The 19,898-nt window shown below is 42.5% G+C and overlaps 1 protein-coding gene across 4 annotated transcripts in view; it reads right to left on the bottom strand.

Annotated features, from left to right (window-relative positions):
• The window catches only part of ab (abrupt), a 57,423-nt gene that overhangs the window by 18,926 nt on the left and 18,599 nt on the right, over positions 1-19,898 (bottom strand). For 3 of the 4 annotated variants that reach the window (XM_066732208.1, XM_066732205.1, XM_066732206.1), the window contains exons 4-7: positions 13,235-13,468; positions 12,750-12,956; positions 12,489-12,654; positions 12,280-12,333 (exon numbers count right to left, since the gene is read on the bottom strand). In XM_066732208.1, coding sequence (XP_066588305.1) covers positions 12,280-12,333; positions 12,489-12,654; positions 12,750-12,956; positions 13,235-13,468 — 661 coding nt within the window. Of the gene's footprint in view, positions 1-10,579; positions 11,488-12,279; positions 12,334-12,488; positions 12,655-12,749; positions 12,957-13,234; positions 13,469-19,898 lie in introns of those variants that run through there. The other variant, XM_066732209.1, reaches the window with a different exon arrangement.

The raw sequence follows: 19,898 nt of genomic DNA, 5'->3' as shown, positions 1-19,898 counted from the left end.
TCGCGATATTCCCCTAGGTCGAACGAGAGTCCAGTGAAACAGAACGAAACTGCAGCAGTTTCAAAGCGATCGATACGGTATTTCGATAAATACAGTTTGCACACGCGAACATTTGAACATTTTTTTTTAACATATTCGCACGATTGATTCTTTCCAGCGTGTATGTACATATACATCTATATATAGTGTTCGTGAATTAATTTCAACTGTACGCTTTTTCTCGAGCAATTAAATACGGAATATTACTGGCTACGAAATTGGACCGATTAAATTTTTTTAATAATAACACAATCCGATGCATCGAATAACGAAAGATTTTTTGTTTAAATTCTGTTTTTCAATTCGGGTGGATTTTCGATAATAGGATAATCAGTATTGCATAAAATATGTTGCATCCATCGCGCTGGATGACGTACAGTCTCGGATCGATGTCTTTCGTCGAGGGAAATGGAGTGGACGGGTCCGTCCGCTGTTACCTAAGCGCATTTTCGAGAGTGGAGGAGACGCGAGATCTTTGGTGGAATTGAAAAAGCGTGTTGGGAGCTTTTCCGTGGCGCACGGCTCGTGTAGCCAGTCGAGAATCAGCGAGCTTTCCGAGAGATAGGTGTTATCTTGGGGAGAAACGCGAAAGGAAGGGAAAACAGTATCGCTAAACGCGATCAACAGCCCAAAGGGAATTTTTACACGGTTCGCCGCCACTTTGAAATATCTCTTTATTTTACATTAAAACGAGAGAGAGAGGATCGAATCTTACAGCGCTCCTATAAAGTTTCGAAAGTAAATTGGATTGATTGCGGGACTGAGTGCCTCGGTTGTACATACAGGTGACGTTTGGAGATTGTGTGTGAGGGGGGGGGGGGGGGGAGTAGGCGTCGTGGTTGAGCCAGTATTCGTGAATCGGGAGTAAGGGGTGAGACGCGCGCGGTGGAGTAGTGTGTGCGGCGGAGGAGGAAGGGTAGGGGGTTGGGGCGAAGAGTATAGAAGAGAGGGTGGGTAGCCACCAGGGGCAAGTGAGAGCAGATCAATGCGGACATGTGCGGGAAATTGCAGAGGGATCGATCCCAGCACCCTCGGGGAGTTTGCTCCCCCCTCCTCCCCCCTTTTACCGTTCGCCCACCTCCCTAAACCCCTTCAGCCTCTCTCCCTCTCTCTTCGAGCCTCCTTACACCCCCCTCGTTGCCACTCGATTCTTAATGGCTATTTTATAAAAAAGAAAAAAATCTTCTCATCAACCTCGTTCTCGTCAGTTTCATCGTCCCAGCTGCTAATTTTTATCTCTCTCTCCTTCTCTTCTATATATATATATATATATATATGTGTGTGTGTGTGCGCGAACAATTTGTCAGAATTGCATTTTTGCAGCAGCGCCCTAGACGAAGCGAAGGGAAGAGCATCGAGTTTTCACGCGGAATTCCATTTTGAAATGCTGTGTGCACTCTATCCCCGCCGAAGGATTCCCTTTTGTCAGCGAAGCTCGGCTCTCACCGCACCCCACGCGTGCCCATTCTCCCTCAGGTTTTGTAAATTCTCATCGAGACAGCATTTTGGTCCTCGCGCGCTTGTTCCTCCTTTCATTCGCTTGAAATTTAAGCGCTTGTTCGTTTCCCACAGCTTTTATACCGTATACTGTATAATATAAAAGCTTATACATCACTCTGGTTTGCTCTCCATTTTCTCGTTGGTTTTGGCTTTTCACAGAGTGACCATATTTATTTGCTTTGGTGCATGCCAGTCTCTCGCTGGCTTTTCAACTTTGTATCGCTCGAATCTCTCGCTGGTTTTTCATTGGATCGCCACCAAGTCGACTCTTGTCGCAGTGTTACGTACATACATACATACACATATATACTGTTCTTTGCGCCTGGACACTTTTAGCCTCTGCCTTGCGTTTATCAGCCAGCCAACCATTTCTCTCTCTCTCTCTCTCTTATTGCCAGTAGCTCTCTTTGATTGGACGAGCAGGAGCGGCAGCGAGTAGCCGTTGCGCATCACTTTCCAAGTTGAATGGAAGCTCGCGGCGGTGGCAGTTGTTCCGTCGTTCCTGCACGGATCGAAATTTCGGGCCAATCCCACCCAGTCGGAAATCGCAAGGAAGGTTAATGTCTTTGATAATGCGGCGCTGCCGGGGTGTGGCCGATCCATGCCCTCCGAGCGTCATTTCGTGGCACACGATATGACTAATGCCTTTCGAATTGCCATTTCCAAGCACTCGCATCATCGCACGAAACCTTCGTGTATCGACGTATCGCCGCCTTAGTCTCGTCTATCTCTGCGCGCGTATCTATATCTGTGTATAGATAACAGCTCCCCCATTTTAAACCACCCCCAACCGTCTCCCTCCAACTGACAAATTTCACTCGAGTCAATCTTCGTACGAGTGCCTCTTGTTTTTTTTTAAGGTTAATACTCGATTATCCAGTAATGTTGTTCGTATTTTAAATGTACGTATTTATGTGAATATAATAAGAGGCGCGACAATGCCGTAGGCCCTTCGTGAAAAGCTCGATAATAATTGCGTGTAATTTATCAAGATAAAGCAGTGACATGGGAACCTTTAGAATTTTTGCTTTATCCGATGATTTATTTCGGCACCTTGAGATAAATCCGTTAAATCCGATTAATTTGCTTAAGACGCGCCTAACGAATAAGTTATTTCAAGGATAAAGCTCGCACGTGTTTACACTCGCGTTAATAAAGATTTCGTCCAGTTCGCCGAGAAAACGCCAGGTTGGATATCGATCGATTAAAGAATAATAACGAGGTTTTTTCGTTATAAATATTTGCTGTAATTCGAGAGAATAGAAAAAAAAAGGAGAAATTGTTAATTGCGAATTTAGGATAAAAATAGCGCTACGTGGTCACTCTCTCTCTCTCTCTCCGGTAAGCCAAGATTGTCCTAGTAATTTTGCAAAATATTGACAGGGAGGAAAAGGAGTAAGGAGAAAATAAAAGAGCGGATACTAATAGGATAGTGTTTTAGCAAAGTTTAGAAAGTTTGGTGGATTGTAAGCCGGCTGAAAGTAGAAATTCTATCAGTCCATTAGAGTCATGTTCGAACGGTGAACAAGAGAATAGCATCTCTCAGCGGTGAGAACTCAGAGTGACCTAAAAGCTTTGCGCAACCCGAAAAAAGGGGGATTCCTCTTGGCAACTTGTTCATTTTCCCACCCCCGTCACACCTACACACAGGCCTGCAACTAGAATTCAATCAAACTTGCAAAGCTCCCCGGATAACGATCGACCAAACAAACCATTCTCTCGCGGAAGCTTTATATACAAAGCTACTATATGTATCTATATATTTGTATATATATATATATATATATATATATATATATATATATATACTTGGCTGTAAAGAAAAACATACGTAACCTTAAGGACAAAGGTGTTTTATCTGGTTCCTCCTACGAACTTTTTAATTCTGTCGTGCCACGAGGGAAAATCCAGGCGTTGGATCAAATTAATCTTCGCTACCAAACTCGTAACGATATTCCTTTCGCGCGATCGATTTACCAGAATACATTTGATTCTTGCGTTTGGACTCGTTAATTCCGTATCTCTATAATAACAATGTACATATACATATATGCAGTATGTATAACACGCGTGCCATTGTATCTGCCAATTACAGTTTATTTTGCAAACCAACTGGAGAGACGACTAAAAATAAACAGTCTATCTATATAAATTTGATATAAAACTCGACTAAAATGATTAAGCTCCATTAGGAAGATATAATACATCAGGCAAATAGAGTACTTCGTGTTCTAATTAGTTTTCGCTTTCCGCCATTGTTTACTAGAAAAATTTCTCGCGTACTCAAAGGATAGCGTGTGTAGAACGGACTGATTTTTGCGTAGCGAAAAGATTTGATTAGTCAAATTGCAGCAAAAAGGAATTATTCAGAAACTGTCGAGTTTAGCTCGTTCCATTAAATGTTGGCGAACGAGGAGCGAACCGAACGATGAAATTTGTGATTTTGGAAAATTTGCTCGATCATCGTTTGTTTACTGGTCCGTTTTGAGGGAATAGCGAAAGAAAGATTTGCTCCTCGCGTGTTGAAGAAACAATTAAATTCCACGTGTATATATCGTTTAGAGTTTTCTCAATAGGAAAAAGAGTGAGAGAGAGAGAGAGATTGTTGAAAGGAATCGTGCAGTATGGAGCATGAGGGAGACGAGGTATATATATATATGTAGGAGAGGTTTTATGTTGGGTCACGTCTTTAATATACTCGGCGTGGGTGGTTGCGGCAGCTTAATCAATCTTCCCGGTGTGTGCGGCTGCTGCATTCGGGAAGAGCTGAGAAAATGGCGAGAAGAGTCTCCCATCCTTCGGGAAGAATCGATACCGGGGCGAGAATATATCTCGGATCGCTCGGAAAACGAAGGTCGAATACCAAGCGACGTATTCACCCCGAGTGGTGAGCGTCCTGAACGAACCGAGTGATACGCGCGGGCGGCCGGCCGGCCGGCAACTTGGCTCAGTCTGCACCCGCTCGCAAGCGTCCTTTTCTCACAACTTTCCTAATCTCGCGCGTCGGATCCTCCCTCTTTCTCTCTCTCTCTCTCTCTCGCAATCCACTATATATGTATATGTACATACACGTGCATTCCACAATCGCCGAAATTTCGCTCCCCAAACCTTCTTCGTGAGACTATCCTGCTTTAATAATCGATATATATATATATATATATATATATATATATATATATATGTAGGAACGGAATTAGAGAGAGAGAGAGAGAGAATTGTAAAAACTCACGACTCTCTCCTCTTATACAGACACTTGTGTACGGTACTCCACTACTAATTGTCCTCGATTAAGAAATTTAACGAAGCGCCAAATCGCAGTTGCGCAATCTTGGAATTTTTCTCCTTTACGAATAATTAAGGAATTTCATCATGAGATTTAATCAAGAATTTAATCATTCAAATTTAATGGCCAAATGAAAGCTGAGATTTAATCAGAAATTTAATCAAGAATTTAATGAAGAGCTTGATCATATATTTTTAACGAAGCAATTTAATCTGGCGTTAAATCAGTTGCTTTTGGCTGCAGGGAGCTTCTCGCGCATCGAAATAATTCTCAGACGTGTGTAGTGGGTATGGTATTTTTTTCACAACTGTGTTCGTGTCTTTTTACGCGAGAAAAATGAATAAAACTGTACATGCTATGATAACGGAGAAATATTCTTTTCGTTCCTGTAGAAACGTTTGGTTTATTGCTAGGTGAAAGTTCTGGAGAAAGGGAGGGAAGGGGGCGCAGAGTCCGCTACCATCTTGCGTCGGGGCTCGAATTTTCACCAGGAGTTTTCTCGGCAAGAGGGTGAAACGATTTAGCGAGCTGCCTGAGACTAATGCGACAGGTTCCAAGAGGGAATTGCAATTGTCATTTGTTCGTGGAAGCGCGCAATAATACGTTCTAGACATCCGCGAGCCCTGGAGAACTGTTCTCTCACGCGTATACGTGCATAGTACCTATATATACACGACCCTAGCTCTCTCGCGCGAATTAAATAAAAAAATACAGAAGAGAATTTCCAAGTAGTAAAAACCACGTTTCATCGAACGATGATAAAACTCTGGGATAATCAAATTGTTTTAGAAAAACGTATAAAGTAGAGTTATTTTTGTTTAAAAAAACATGTTTCACCTCGTCATGGTCGCAAGAAATGTTTCACCTATCCTATTTGGGAAGGAAAAAGGTAAAAAAAAAAGATAATCTTTTAATCCCTCAGACACACAATCACAGTTTCATTTATAAATAATAGAGTCGGTGCTTTGGAAAATGAGCATAATCCCAGAAAGTTGTATATTTCATTAGGATTATAGAGACTGCTCTATTTGTAGGAGTAAAAATTGTTCTTATTACGATATTCCAAGGCGGATTAGGATAAAGGCGGTATCGATCGAATAAGAGGCCAATAAAGATTAGAGGAAATGGGAGGAAAGAGCGTTAGCCCGCAATTCTCTTCTCCGGTGATATCTACGTGGCAGGGGTAAGTTAGGGCCCCCTGCGCTGTTTATCAACGCCAGCAGAAACGAGTTCCGTGCTCTCCAATATCGAATCCTACACACACACACACACACGCAACGGTACACGGGGAGTTTCTCCCGCTCGAATATCGAATCCCTCTCTTGCGTTCAACGGATGGCTATTAGTAATCCCCGCGTAATATTGCAAAAAAATTAAGAGGAAGCTGCGTTAAATCGATCGGGCGATTTTACTCGAACCAGTGAAACGATCTCCTTCGGTCGGAATAGAATTTCATCGGAAGTACACGCGGATAAGTTGGGTGCGTAATCGTCGGGATTGCCGGGAGATAGAAATTGGGAGAAAATGAATGAAGAGGCGAAACTGGGAGAGATGGAGAAAGATTAGTGGAAATGACGTAGAAGGATCTTTTCTTTGCTGGGATGGTACGTGCTGAAGCAGCAGTAGATATATATATATATATATATAGTGTTCGGTATCCAACCGACGCGGCGCGACGGGGTGAAAGCTCGCTCACACACGCACGCACACGGACACTGCTGTAGGCGAGAAGAGCGTGTGCATGCATGGATGTTCGGATACAGAGCTTAAGGGGGTGGGGGATGGTTCGGGGTGAGATTTACCGAACCCTCCGACGTACTCGCGCAATCGGGTTGCGCGTTTATACCGCGTCCCTCAGCTATATCCTTCTTTCGGAGCCCTCCCTCCCTAACCTAATATCGCGCGTACACGTAGGCCAGCGGTGGCCAAACTCTGCGCAAATGCCACCGAGCTCCGACTCTTATCGAGAGCCCCGTCAGCTCGATAAAAATCTTCGGCTGCGGGGACCAAATTATCTCGATCGAATTCCGGTGATAGATGACTCTAATCTGCCCTTTCGCTCTATCGTATCCGTCAAACCAAAATAAATCGCTACTGCTCCTCTATAAAGCTGTTTTCCAAAAGCCTATAGTCTTTTGTATCCTGTGCTTTTTAATCAGCAATTTATACAAATATTTTGTAAATTTTTTCCTACAGAGTGTATATTCTTTTGATTATTAATTAATGATGATAGCTGGTAGAATTTTTGGGTTGAGTAAATTTGTAGGTGTAGTCGAATCAGGATGCTTGAAAAATTATCGAGTTTCTCGCGAAAAGTATAAACGTCGGTGCGTTTTGGGAAGACGAGGAGCTTGGAGAACAATTTTTTTAATATTAATATTCGTTTGATAAGTTTTTGGCGAGGCAATCTTTGTGGTTGTGAGCCACGAGTGCAGTGGAAGCTCCTTTCTCGTTAATTCGCGGGGAGAAAAAGGAAGAAACGTGGGGTGTTTTAATAACGGATCGATGCCGTAAGTATTCAATTATACCGACGACCTAGAACAGACGGGACGAGTTATATAATTGCAATTTTTCGGTAACTCCTCCGCTGCAATTACCCGGATAAAATGTTCCAGAAATTGGAACTATGACTCTTGACATTTTTATGTACTGCAGAGTGCAATGATAATTAATATGAAATTTTGACAATTTTATTGCGTAAGAAAAATGTAGAAAGATGTTGTTTACACGAGTGTCCACGCGATAGCTTTCAAAGTTAATAGAAGACTTTTACGCTGATGGCAGAAAATAAAGAGAATTGAAAAAAAGTAGTCCAGTTGTTTAGGAGCTTTCGACCGCGCCCGTGATTCCCTCTCGTCCTAGAGAAGTGGACGAGATTGGAGGACCCGAGTCGCACATCGAGCGAAAAAACGGATACCCGAGATCTTCCGAAGAAACCGACGCAATCTTCCGTGCGAAGGAAAGGAAACTTAAGAAAATTAATGAATCCATTTGTCGAAGAGAGGGTGGAGGTGGAGCGGAGCGAAGTATCAATTACAATTTTAATATTTACTCGGTCCTAATCGTTTAGTGTAGAGGGAGCTAAGAATTAAGGGGGGGGGGGGCGAGTGGAAGAATGATCGATAGTGGGAGAAAAATCAAGTATTTTGTTGAAAGGAAGTAGAAGAGGAGGGGGAGGGGGGGGGGGATGATGGTTGGGGAAGGAAGGAAATTTGGTGGAACGAGTGGAAAAGAATCCTTCGGGGGCTCCAGAGAAAGAAACGTAAGGATGAATAGAGCGTCGTCGCGTGGTGAGCGAAGGAAAACAAATGCCAGCTCTTGCTTCCCCATTACTATATAGTGGAGCAGGGTGGAACCCCGGGGGCTGTAGGGGAGAGTGGGGATTCGCGGAAATATCGCGGAATTGGATAAGCCGCCGGGGTTTGTTTTAGCAGTGATTCTCAACCGGAATGGAACGTAGAAAATGGTAATCGCGTGCTTAATAACAAATTAACTGGGAGTTCGCGTGATTCGTCGAGCCAGCCAAATCGCAGCCAACGAAAAAAAAAACAAACGCAAAACTCTTCTAAAACAACTACCAACAGTCTGTCTGGTGATTGAAACTCCAACCCGTCTAAATTTCCCCTCTGAATCGCGCGAATTATCGACCGGGGGCGATTAATTCGACCGATCGATGGATTTTAATCAGCCGATTATAAGAGCGAAGGGTCGAATGGCTCCTTTTTTAAACGTTCGGGGGCGAATTCGTGAAACGCGAAAGTTTAATCGGGTTCCTCTGTGATAAACCATATATATATATATATATATATTTTTTTTTTTTGAAGCGTACAGATCGAGGCGAAGATAGGAGCAAGTACGAGGAGAGCCTAGAGAGAAATGGGAAGAAGGAAGTATAAGTAGCGTAGAGGGGAAGTAGGTGTTGTTTGTTGAATCGCGGGGATCAATACGACCAACCCTATATCTCTCTTGCCCCCTCCATCCTTTAATTCCAAAGACGTATTATTGGACGCATCGCTGTGTTCGCTTCTGTATTTCGGCCAATGCCCTCGAAAGAAAAAATCTTATCGCCAAGTATGATTTGTCGATTAAAAATTAATACTGCCACCCCTTCGTCGTACGATTCGATCAAAATTTTCTACAAAAATAAGAAAACCCTGTGTTTTATTATCCACACTGCGTCAACGAAGCCTAAACCGAGTAACTTTGTCGTGTCTCGAGTCTCTCAACCGTTAGCAATGCAGCAAAAGACTCGCGTGTGTATTCGATTAATGCTTTGGAAAGCAAAACAATTTTTAGTATATATATATATACACACAATACAATATACGAATAAAAACGATCGAGTCTATAAAAAAGTACGTTCTACTGTCTAATAAAAATTTGCACGAAGGAGAGTCGGCTCTGTTTTCTCGTAGTCGAAGCTTACGGGGCTTAAAATCGAGTAGATTTGTCATATGTTGCGTCTCTCGTAACTGCGTTACGACAACGCAGCAAAATCTCGCGGGGCGATAACTCGGCTATAAAGAAATGGTATAATGTTTTCATAAGACGCGAGAGAGCGGCGGGGGAGAAGGTTGATCCTTTAGCCCGAGTAAAGTCGCTGCTTGTTCTTGCACAATGCGCATGGCCTGCCTTCCTCCAGGTGGGATAAAGACGATTTCGCGCGCATACGTTTCCCCTCGTACCCCTCCGAGCGTTATCAGACTGCGACTGGCTCCGCGTAATCCAGCATTTCTAACTGCGACACACGTGCAAATATCTAATCTCTCTCAAAATACGAGGGAGAGAGAGAGAGAGAGAGAGAGAGCCTTCTATATATACATACATATATATGTATATATATATATGTATAAATATGAAACGCTGAGAAGACTGGAGAAAAATTGATCGGTCTTTACGCGCCCATCATTGCACTGCTTGAATACCAATGCAAAAAACTCGGAGTAATTGATATTGCATAATATATAATAGCAAGTTTCACAAAATCTCTTTTTATTAACTTAGAAAATAATACGAGGTGTAATTATGCTGGACGATGGCAATGACAATGTTATTAATAATAATACTAATATAATAGTAATAATAATAATAATAAAAAGTTATCGAACAATAGGTAAAATTCCATTGGAAAGATCAGTGCAGTACTGTTGCTGTTGTTCTCGCGAGGTAAGGAATCTTAATGGATAGCAACGCCAATAGATATATATATATATATCTAAAGGCGTTTTAACGCTAGAATTTGATGAAAATGGAGTGGTTGGTAGTAGGAGGATCTTAAATTTAGTGCTTGAGCAGCGAGAGCGAGGAATCTCGCGCGGAAAGCTGCGCAGTGCGGTACACGCGAAAATAGGTCGACCAATCCCGTATTTGTCGGACCTCTCTCGACTCCCCTCGCGCCTATCGATATACACTCCGCACCCTTGTCCTTATAACAGCCTAATAGAAAAATCTAACTCGTCAAACTTGTGCTATTTTACTGGATGCTTGCTACTATATATACTCTGTGTTATTAGTGGATTCTTCGAGGGACAGTCCCAGTCTCTCAGCTGCCCTCCACCTTCTTCATCATCCCTTATGCCTATCCTACGTGACTATTTACACGCCTAATTACAAATGGCCGTCCCTCTCTCGGGAGGAGGGGGAGGGGGTTCTCAACGGCAATCTTAAATCTATATATACTGGAGTAAATCAATCTGCTCTCGTCTTTGTTCCTTGAGAAGCATCTATCTTCTTTTAATATATATATATACTCTGCGGCTCTCTTCGTCACGTGGAAAAGTACGTATTGGGAAGCCATGGCAGTCATTGCTGTTCGAAACACATCTCTCACGACACTGGATCATCATGATCTCGCACTGGTCCATCGACATTGGAAGAACGATCGTCGCAAACGCACTCTCAATGCTTCTCGTCCGACCAAGGTTCTCCAGCGTATTGCTGCATCTGCTGACTGTTCTGAGAGTTGGGAGTGGTGGATTGTTGCTGTTGCTGCTGAATCGAAGGAGCCTGCATCTGGTAGAGAGGGTAGCTCTTGCGTTTCCTGATTCCGTGCATGGAGAGCAGGTGGATCTGGAGGTACTGCTTGGTCTTGAATTGCTTGCTGCACACGTGGCAAGAGATGTACTCGGTTTGGACCGTGTGGACGTTGACGATGTGTTGCTTGAGGTTCGAGTTGTTCGAGTAGATCTTACCGCACTCTGGACACTTTGGTTTACCAGAATTGTTAAGTCCGTCGCTTTGGTGGAAACGCCTGGACTGTTGTTGCTGGAGCATGGCTATGTTCTCCAGTTTGAGGCTGAGATCGTTCTTGGAGGAGGAGGAGGAGGACGAGGCCGCCGCTGCTGCCGCTGCTTGGAGACCCTGAAGATTGTTCTGCAGCTTCTGGTGCATCATTGTCAGCTGCTCTGAATTCAGGCTGAGAGGATTGAGTGGATGTTGCTGGGATGATTGGCTGGTGGTGTGATGCTGCTGCTGCTGCTGCTGCTGTTGATGATGATGATGGTGATGATGCTGCAGGATGGAAGATAGGTCTTGCTGTTTGGCGTTGTGCCCTCCACTCTGGTAGGTTCCAGACCCGGCGTGGTCGTTCCTGGAGGAGGAGGTGGTAGCCGGCAACCAGCTGGAACCCGAGCTTGAACCGTCTCCTCCAGAGGGCTGCCACCGCCCTGGAACCACCAGCCAATGTCAGTCCTTGTCGCGGCCAATTCTCGTACGATCCCTTAAACACTAATTCTCTCTCTCTCTCTCTCTCTCTCTCTCTCTCTTTCCCCCTCTCTTTCACTCTCTTTTATGTGTTCCTTTATTCTCTTTCTCTCTTATACAAGCCTCGTTACAACACTGACTTCCCTAATCTTTCTCTAACAATTCATTCTCTATCGTCATTTACCGAAATCTATCATCGAATACTTCTACTCTTTCCAGGATCCAGCATCGTGGAAAGTTTCACTAAAAATTTTGTCTTTCGAATAGTCGTTTATTTCTCTCTGACCATTATTATTTCTTTTTTTTTCGTTTTTTCTCCAGTCAGGCCGTTAAGTCGATTATCGTTACGAATTTGAGGAGAGGGAAGGGGTTGGACTGGGAAATATCACTCTATTTTATTGGAAGCGAGCCTAACGAGAGATAGAGTGACTCGAACGTGCGTATACGGAATCTTTCTATAGTACGTTTGATACAGTAATTAACTTTCTCTCTCTCTCTCTCTCTCTCTCTCTCTCTTTCGAGGAATTCACGATTCACCGCTACCACGCTACTCACCGTGTCTTTTCATTTTTATTGATTAATAACAAGGGCTTGGGCAAAAGGGGATGCAAGGTTGTGAGAGGTACGAGAGTTCCATGCATTCAACGCAACAACGAGAGACCAGAATCTTATAGGGGAACGTGTCGGGAGGATTCTAGTTTAGGCTACGAGATCGTTAAAAAGATGAGAATCGAACATTGCGTCGGATCACTTACCGTAATTTGGATCCTGATTAGCCGCGTGGATTCCGGAAGGTCCTGGCATCAGTCCTGCGAAAAATTCGATTCGATCTTTATTATCATTACTGCCACCGTTCGCTCTCTCTCATTATTTTCATAGAATTTTGTCAGGCTCCATTTATGGGAGACCACGTTCGAAATTAATGAAAAAAAAAAGTCTATATATATAGGAATGAATCGTTTACCTTGAAGTCCCAGGAGTGCAGCAGGGAAGGTACCCCTATGGTGCTCCATGGAATCGTTGAGAATATCACTAGGCTCCGTCTTGACGGAATTCAAAATGCTGTCGTTATTCGACATGTCCTCCTCGTTATCGGACATTGAATTGGAATCGTCGCCCGTCGACTGCGCCTGTTTTAGATAAATTCAAAAATATCTTTACTATCGGGTACAGGTTTTATTTTAATTGTCGTTTTCGCGCAAACTCGGAGAATAATGGGAAATACCTGAACGTTATTCGAAGGCGTAGTGTGTATCGTTGGTCCACCTTCCAAAGCTTGGCCTAGGAGGGATTCTTGCAAATCTGTTTTAGGTTCTACGTGGTTGCCCAAGGGTGGACTGTAGCTCCTCGGTCTCTTTTCCAACGGAGGACTCAAGCCACTATCGTTCATGTCGGACCTTCCATTGTCCTGCCAGAGATTCCGCGGTGTCGTCTGTAACCGGGTTTAAGTAAAATCTGCTTGTTATTCTATACACATATATATGTACTCAATATACAGGCTCAATCTAGCATTAAACAACTATAAGAATAAAAAATTGCTGAATTCAAGGTTCTTGGCAGCATCTATGATAAACTATCAAATTTTACACAGTTTCGCTAATTCTTATATATAGGTATAAATAGCAATTCTTAAAAATATAAATATGTAGACAGAGAGGTATAGTAGCGAAAATAAAAGAATCATGTTGCGTTAAAAAAAAGAATAATTACCGGTGCACTGGCATGGTTAGCACCGGACGAGGATTGCGGAAGTTTGGTGGTAGCTGCGCCACTGTTGACATCCGCCAGGCCCCGCACCTGCAGCATTTGGGCCGTTTTTAGGAAAGCCGCCAGTTGTTCCTGGCCCACGTGAACCTCCCCGTGATACATGAACCGTAGCAACGATTCCATATCCGACGAGGCCACGTCCCTCAGGATCACTATCGGATGCTGGCATGGATTAGCCTGGAATCATAATAGAAAAAAACATTCTTTCCGATTGAACTGATGAAACACGATCTTATAATTTGCATTCACGCGCGTTTCCAACTCCCTCGAAACTTTAACCGAATAATTTGCTCGATCGGAGGAGGAGCTCCTCGGGCTTAGCGTGCAGCCGAAAAAGTTGGCGAATCGCATGCATACATACATACATATATATATATATATGTATAGGCGCGAAGCAGCCCAACTGGAGCGCATAAGTAGAAAAGTAGATAGGATTGCATGGTTTCTCTGATCCGTTTACGCGTAACGTGCCTAGGGAACTCTGGGAGTAGACTCCGTAGAGCGATGGCTTCGCGGAAGACTAGCGCCTGCGCATGCGCAAACCTCGCTCAGCTATATCTCGCTTTATCAATCGCGGCCGCTCCACCAGCGCACAGCACGCGCCATTTCTCACGTTCCGTTCCCGGAAAGATAATGACGAGCCCTTCGTATCGACCAAACATTCACCGAGCCTCATCGTCCGTATATACTTTATTGTCTCGCGCGTTGCTCCTCCTGTTTTTGTGCAAAAAAAAAGCGAGAGAATAAGCGATTTTCCGATTATTGTTTAACCGAGGAAAATTTTATCGTTGAATTTTTCAAAGGATCTTGTCAGTGTAATTCTGGTGGAATTTCGCTGATGATTTTTATCGAGAATCGCGATTCTAGTCGTGTAGAACGTTGTTGGTTACTTGGGCGGTTCGCGATTAATTATTGATTTGTTGTAATCGCGTTAGGTTTAATTAGTGGCCGAGCAAAGGGAGAAACAACGTCTGAGAGTCGTTAATCGAATTGGTTAATTCGATAAAGAAGCACACGACGCGTAGTGGTGCTCTCTCGACTCAACCTTGTCCATCGCGTGCCTCCTGTTTTCGCCTTGTTTCGCGCTCCTCGATAAAGATCTACCGTTGAATGGTCGCGATGAGATATTTATTGCAAAATATTTCACCGATCGTATATATACGTATAAAGTTGGTCGTGGCGCAAAGGCTCGAGCGGATATAATAATCGAATGTGGACTAGGATGAACTTTATCCGAGCCGTTCTGCGCTGGAAATAGGCAAAATCCAGTGGACGTTAAAGCTCCCTCGTTAATTATAATTAATATCACGAGCCATAATGGCTCCCGCGCTTCCTACGTTACTGCCTTGGCCTACCTTCGAACCCTTCTCTCACCCCCACCCCCCCCCCCCCCCCTTACCACGGTCTCTCTGCGAAACTTTCGCACGAGTTTGAAATTTACGCGCGTAAAACCGTAATCGCAACTATGATAATAACGAAACTTTGCCATCTCATTACATTCATCAAGTGGGAATCGTAATTTTGTCGGTGGATTTAACGAATTCCATTTGCAAAAATCGTACGCGAAAATTGCGGATAAAATTGTGTAAATTCGTTATGGATGGAACGGAGGTGACTGGGAAGTCGAGTGATTATTGCGAGAGGAGGATCTGCGAGTGGAAGAATGGATGGATGCTTTGCTGTCATTGATAGACTAATGCAAAAAAAAATATTTGCATGTATCCGTCCGAATAACTGTATTTTTTCTTCGAGCAAGAACATTTGTCACAGAGGTATTTCTTGCGGTTCGGGAATACAAATTTATCGATCCAGCGACTTGGGAATTCGAGAAACGAGAACTCGCTTCGAATTATAAACGCGTGGAGATGGTAAAATACTCCTACATAAATTATGCTATAGTATATAGTGGTATTAAAAAAAAGAAAAAAGAAAAAAAGAACGGTACCCCTCTCTCGCACCATTAATTACCAATTATTCGCACATACATAAGCACGCGTCGTATATACATATATATATATATATAGCACAGGTACCAATCCGATCCCCGTTGCAAAAAGACGAAGCTCGAGGCGAATTTGAATCAGGCGAATGAATAAAAACAATTCGCTGGGCTAAAATCAATTAACCAAATGGAGCTGGTAGAAAATGAAACGCGTCCGGAACTGCGAGGAGGAAAAAATCGACAAATTAAATTTAATTAACCAAATTGTCTGGGCTAAACAGAGCGAAATAAATGAAACAGAGGAAACTAATGAAATTCGATCAATGAAATACAGCGCGTTCCGAATTAAACTAATTAATGAAATTAACTGGATCTGCTGCCATCGACGGGCTTATTCTTATTATGGGAAATTGCTTCTCCGTGGAAATAGTAACTGCTGTGGCTCGAGGAGGACGAGGAGAAATATTCCATTGAGTTAGGTCAGTGGACAGGTATAATAGGAGAGTCAAGAATATGCTATTTTATATTAGTCTATACCGTTAAATTCAATCACTATACATATATACACACGCTTCAACACCAAACGTACCGAGGAATTTTTTATTGAGATGTGCTTACGTTTGCTTAATAAGGATCATTCGTTCACGAAATGCTAACTTTACTACGTATTAATTACGATTGGCTGGCTTGGCGAAATAATTTTATTCGTCTATATATATATACGTGTCGTGCGTTAGCTTTATATTGCAACGCGATTATGCTATATATTACATAACGCGGGTGGTTTTAACTGGAAAAAGTTGGGCGCAGGATGCAAAGTGACTTTCCGATGCACAGTCCAGCATAGTTTAACCAAGTGTCACAGGTAAATACTGGTAAAGCTTGGAATGTTCGTGTGTCGATAATTCTGATTCTCGCGCGTTGCTCTTCGTCATTTCCTTAGAACCACTGTACGTTTATGTTTGTAGAAACAGGTTGGAAGCGACTTTGAAAATTTCTCCACTTTTTTTTTCACCGTTAGATTCGAACGTTGAGTTATAGTAAAGATATGAAATTAAAGAGCAACGACACGTTCAGCTGGCAAGAATTCTTATGACGAGAGACAAATTTCTAGCAATCGGTTATTACTCGCGTTGTTCGACTTACAGTTTAACAACATAAACATTTCAATCTTAAATCTAAATATATGTGTACTGTTTTAAGGGAGACGCCAGGGACGAAAAACAGTGGAATTCAACGGAATAGTTTATTAGATAGCGAAAAGGAATTCGCTGGTATAATCATTTTCCAGGACTTTGCTGATTGCTGCAAAATTATCTCAATATTTAATCACTCGCTGCGTTGTACGTTTATATAGGAGCTGCTTAACCGAGATGTAGTTGTAAATCGGAAATTTGAATATCAGGAGGGGGGGGGGGGGGGGGACTATATAAGTAGAGAATTGCGGGCTGAGATCGATACGCGCCAAGACAATTAAACTCGTTAAGCTCGCGTAATTAACCAAGTCTGACTCTGTCGTAATTTACAGCGGTAGCAGCAGCAGCAATCATGGGATGATGAAAACCAATGGAGCGTGAATAAAAAAATTGGAAAAATAGTATTGGGAGAAGGCGGACGGTGAAATTTTTTTTAGAGCCTCGTTATTATCATATCGTATAGGTACATATATATATATATATATATAGGAAGCGAGACGAGAGATGAGTTAGCCGTATCTAATCTCTCCCACATTGATCAGAAAATGTTGAGGTATAGAGGGGGGGGGGGGATATTCGAATTTCACGTACGGTCAGTCAGTCGGTTGCTGGATAAATCACCGCGAGAGGATGGCCGTGTGCGGCTATGCCGGTTTTCTGCTTGATGGAAATTACCGATCCGATATGCAAATAACCTCTTTGACCACTAATGCACGGATAACGGTATAACGTTATTAACGGATCGTTACGCTACGCACACGCACCGCGACCCGTGTATACATATATGTATATATATGGATATAGATACGTCCTATGATCGTCCGGGAGAATCAATTGGACTTTCTCAGGCAGTTTCAAAATTTTCGTCAAATTGCACGCAAGGAACTTGGACCCATGGACCGATTGGAAATTTTTTTAACAGTCCTCAGAATTTTGTCCCATAAAACTTTACTTCGATTGAATCGTTTTCTATCGAACAGATTCAAAGACCTTAACCAAGTATCGATAGGAAACTTTGTAGCGAGTGGTAATATAAAATTTCGTAGGAATCAGGTCAATACCGTAGATGGAATAACAAAGTAAATTCATTAATAGAGAGATTATTAGAAAGAATAATGGATTTGTTATTCGTTTGGACACATATGACTGACGCGAAACCATATTTTATCATTTTGTCATATTGTCAAGCTAACAATCAATAATGCATAAATACTTTATTATATATACATATTCTGTAATATTAACAATGTGCGTCGATCAATAATAATTATTACCTATATATATACACATATGTATATTGGTGTAGTATACTTTTGGTCCTGCATCGAGTCTCTATCAATTATAATTTCCGTTACATACACGTGTATGTATATGGCGTAGTGGTTGACACGAGTATATCGATATATAGCTAGAGATTAAACATTACACACGGGAATAAAGTACAGTTATTTTCGATAGAGCAAAAAGAGAATATGGTAGGGAAAAAATCGGTCCTTCCACAAAGGCATTTCGTCATGCTTTTCCCCACTATATATATATATAAGGACACCCGATATACCCACGTATATATACTATATATTATTCTCGTTGCTCGTATATACATAAAGCACGCGCGTTTCCAAGTACAATATAGAAATTGCCGCGTAATTTTTATCTGTCGCGCGTATATACGAAATATGACTTTTAAAAGCATATTAAAAATCCTTCATTTTGTAGGTTATAGCTGCGTAAACTTTACAGCACAATGGCTTATAATTTTTTCATTACCCGAATTATTGCCCGTGGCCATAACAGCGGGTCTTTTAATATATTTTTAAATATAATAAGCGAGCTGGTATTTTCCATTGATATGTGTATCTCGCGTCAGTGGTTCTCAACTATCAAGAAGAATCGCTTGAATTTTAATTACAGTGACGAGAATTAGGGAATAATTGATTGCAAAAAGAATTTGAGAAAATAAATGCGAGGGGAGGGGGGGGGGGGGGAGAACGATTAAGATTGTTGGCAAAGGTGTGCTGGAAAGGATGAGAGTGGGATATTATTGTGATGCAGGAAAAGAGGAAATTTTCCATTGGTCGCCATGTAGCAACGGGTCGGATGTACTATATGTTAATGGAGAGCACGTGAATTGTCGATGGTTCCCGGTGTCCGCGTGGGTCTGCTCGTTCCGTAGTTTTCCAGCCTATATTTAAAATCCCTTGGAACTCTTGGATTACAGCGTTACATATATAGTAAGGTTGGGCAATTGGTGCCCGTGGCCCCGTACGCGCGCTCCGTCCTAACTCTCCATCCGAGATGCTGCCTTCGCCTTATTTTACACCCGGAATCACGCACGCGCGCGCATTCTTTCACGCCGAAAAACAACGAGCACCGTGACACTCCGAATTAACTCGGATCTCTTTATTACGAACGCTCTTGCATCTTTAAGGAGGAAATGAAGAATTTTTTAATTGAGAAAGGGGGGGGGGGATGATCCGAACGAGCAATTTTGTTTCACTTACAACTCTTTCTCCTCGCTCGTACGAATATATATTTATCGCGGACACGTGGATTATAGAACACGCGTGAATTTTGCCAAATATATTATATAAACGAAGATAATAATTTATTGGCACTGGAAAACCCGTTGGAATGACTCTGCAAATCAATTTGGGAAGAAACTATGAGAGTTTATACAGAGGCGGGGATGAGAAATTAATTTACAGCTATCTTTCCCTTTGATTATACAGATATATACATATCTATAGCGAACACGTGCGGATTACGGAATATCAGTAAGTTTGTTTAAATATATATATATATATATATATATATATATATATATATATATGAAGATAATATTGTTTAGATCGCGGAAAAAGCATGCAGTCACAGTGACTCTGCAAATTAGCTTGGTGAGTAATGGAGAAATCGTGAAGGTAGGGGAGGGGGGAGGGGAGTGAGAAATTAATTTACAGCAATCTTCCTCTTGAAAATCGTATACGCGTGTGTAGTGGAGAGACGCGTATAGGGAGTATGAGTCGGTTTGTATAAATATATAGAAATAAAGATATATAATGTGTATAGATATAGGATGGCTGGCTCGTTTTTCCTCGATGACTCATTTTATTTTGTCGGAGGAGCCAATCCCCGAAAGTTTCACCGGTCCCGCGGCGCTTCGTGGTGTTGTTAGACTTGCAAGTTAACTGTTTTGGAGGGAGGGGAGGCCGCGTGCGTTAGGGAGCTCTCGCACGATACTCGCCAAGAGAATTTATTACGGTGCGGTGGCCGATCTTATTTTAAGACTAGTTCGAGTACACGCACTTGTACGGAAATGCGCCCTCCTCCTCCTACGTATCTCTGTGTGAGTGCGCGTACGCTGCTGCTGGCGGTTGCGGGACTTGCGGCCGAGCGAAGTCAATAGATAATATTGCCGACAGATGTACCGTCCCACTGTCAGAGATGAGAAACTACGCTTGCAGCCTATTTT

The sequence above is a fragment of the Prorops nasuta genome, unplaced genomic scaffold (genome assembly GCF_024137725.1).
Source record: "Prorops nasuta isolate Cenicafe-Biocafe unplaced genomic scaffold, Cenicafe_Pnas_1.2 PNAS00010, whole genome shotgun sequence".
Classification (NCBI taxonomy): domain Eukaryota; kingdom Metazoa; phylum Arthropoda; class Insecta; order Hymenoptera; family Bethylidae; genus Prorops; species Prorops nasuta.
Note: the sequence above shows the minus strand (reverse complement) of the source record. Positions and strands in the feature narration are given on the sequence as shown.